Here is a 2149-nt window from a genome sequence, read left to right as displayed (position 1 = left end):
CCCACAGCCGCTGCTGCTGGTGCATGCATGCAGTTGGAGGAGCAGCGGAGCGGCAGCAGCTGCTGCTGCAGACCCTATAACCCATACACTGCACATCTCACGGGGGGTATTCATCAATGCCGCCAAACCATCAGACCTTCAGGCCTCCGTCGCTTCTTCTCAAGCCCGCATGTTCTTACATGCATGCACCTCTGCATGCATGCATGCATGCATGCATGCATGCATGCATGCATGCATGCATGCATGCGTTTCTATGCCCTATCGCGCTCAGCTTCGCCCGCACCAGACCTCCGCCGNCATGCATGCATGCGTTTCTATGCCCTATCGCGCTCAGCTTCGCCCGCACCAGACCTCCGCCGGCCTCCCGCTGCTGCTGCCATTGCTGCTGCTGCTGCTGCTGCTGTTGCTGCTGCTGCTGCTGCAGCTGCTGCTGCTGCTGCTGCTGCCGGGTGTTGCAGCAGTGCCCTGGTCTCCCCTGGGCATCACTGAGAGCGTAAGGGGCGCCTCTGGCAGCATGAGGACGTGAGGTAGGAGAGCTGCTGCTGCTGCTGCAGCAGCAGCAACAACTGCTGCTATTACTACTACTACTACTGCTGCTGCTGCTTCTGCTGCTGCCGCCGTTGGTCGGTGCGCACTGCGTTTCCTCTGCATGGCTGCTGCAGTCCCTGGCGCGACGAGAGAGCAGCCGGCCACCGCTGCTTCTGCTTCTGCTTCCGTTGCAGCAGCAGCAGCAGCAGCAGCAGCAGCAGCAGCAGCAGGTGAGGGCACGGGGAGTTTACTGATCCTGAGTTGCTGCTGTCTGCTGCTCTGTGCCGGCCTTCTGGCGTTGCGACTTTACCTCCTCCTCAACCTCCTCCTCCTCCTCCTCATCCTCTGCCTGTCCCAGCTTGCTGCGGAGACCTATAAAGAGGCTGACGAGCAGCAGCAGAGCAGCAACAGAAGCAAATTTTCCTTTTGCAAGTTGATTGCCGCCAGCAGCACCTGGACGCATACTCTTTTTTGTGGTGTATAGACGCTTCGTTGTTCTTGGTCTGTCCTCCTCTTTGCGTAGACTTGAATCCTCATTTACAAAATCATCATCATTTGCTTCTCCTTCTCCTTCTGCATCTGCTGCTGCTCCCGTGTCACCGTCCTCAGAGCCGTTGTCGTCAAGCTGCTGCTGCTGCTCCGATCCTGCTGCTGCTGCTGCTGCACCTGCTGCTTCCAGCTCCTCTTGCTGCTCTCCCACCATAACCGAGCCAGCCTCTGCTAGCTCTGCAGCAGCAGAGTAAACCACATGAATACTACTAATTGATGCAAATATAAAAACAAGAAAAAGAAAGAGAAAAAGAACCCCGCGTGAACGCTCCATCCTTGAGCGCAGGTTGCCAGGGGTGAGAGAGAGAGGGCGGGGGTGCAGCGGCGCAGCAGCAGAATGACGGGGAGCAGAAAAAATAAATAAAAAAGCCCCAATTACTCTTGAAGTTTAAACAAATACGCAAAAGAAAGAGAGGAAGGGTGGCGCCAAGCACCAGCAGAGCACCGCTGCAGCAGCAGCCGCCACCAACAACCCCAGCACAGCAACCAAAATAAACAGAATAAACACAACTACAGCAGAAGAACAAACAAAAACTTCTTCTTATTTTCAAATTCATAATAAAGCACCACCAAGCAGCAACGAAACCCTATATGCTGAGCCCCTGCAGCAACCAACATAGTACCCCCACGCTGCCTCCCCTAGCTTTGCTGCTCCTTGTCGCTCCTGCATGCGTGTAGCTGCAGCTTCTGGTGGATCGTTGCCATTCTTTTTCTTTATAAACAAATTATATTTATTTAAAAACATAAATATTTATATATTTCCCTTTTTTCTCTCTGCTTTCTCTTATACGATGCCCTGAAACACTCGCTTTCCTCTAGCACCTCACCAGCAGCAAGCAGCCAGCTGCAGCAGTGAGCGCCGCTACCAAGAAGCAGCAGCGCGATCCTCCTCAATAAATAATTAAATAATATAATAAATAACAACTTTTACACTTTTTCTTACATTAAGCTCACATATTCGCTACAATTAGTGCAGCACCGCTGAACCGGTGGTTGCTGCTGTGCCCACTGCCACTGCAGCAGCAGCAGCAGCAGTAGCAGCAGCAGCAGCAGCAGCAGCAGCAGCAGCAGC

The 2149-nt window shown here is 53.5% G+C and overlaps 1 protein-coding gene across 1 annotated transcript; it reads right to left on the bottom strand.

Annotated features, from left to right (window-relative positions):
- Positions 1-330: 330 nt before the first annotated feature.
- On the bottom strand, positions 331-1351 carry EMH_0084630 (uncharacterized protein; the record flags this gene model as incomplete). Its single annotated transcript, XM_013500795.1, has 2 exons — positions 331-645; positions 839-1351. The coding sequence occupies 2 exons, from the start codon at positions 1349-1351 to the stop codon at positions 331-333; spliced, it is 828 nt and encodes a 275-aa protein (XP_013356249.1).
- Positions 1352-2149: the final 798 nt, after the last annotated feature.

This window comes from Eimeria mitis, genomic scaffold (genome assembly GCF_000499745.2).
Source record: "Eimeria mitis Houghton genomic scaffold, Emh_scaff5865, whole genome shotgun sequence".
Lineage (NCBI taxonomy): Eukaryota > Apicomplexa > Conoidasida > Eucoccidiorida > Eimeriidae > Eimeria > Eimeria mitis.
Note: the sequence above shows the minus strand (reverse complement) of the source record. Positions and strands in the feature narration are given on the sequence as shown.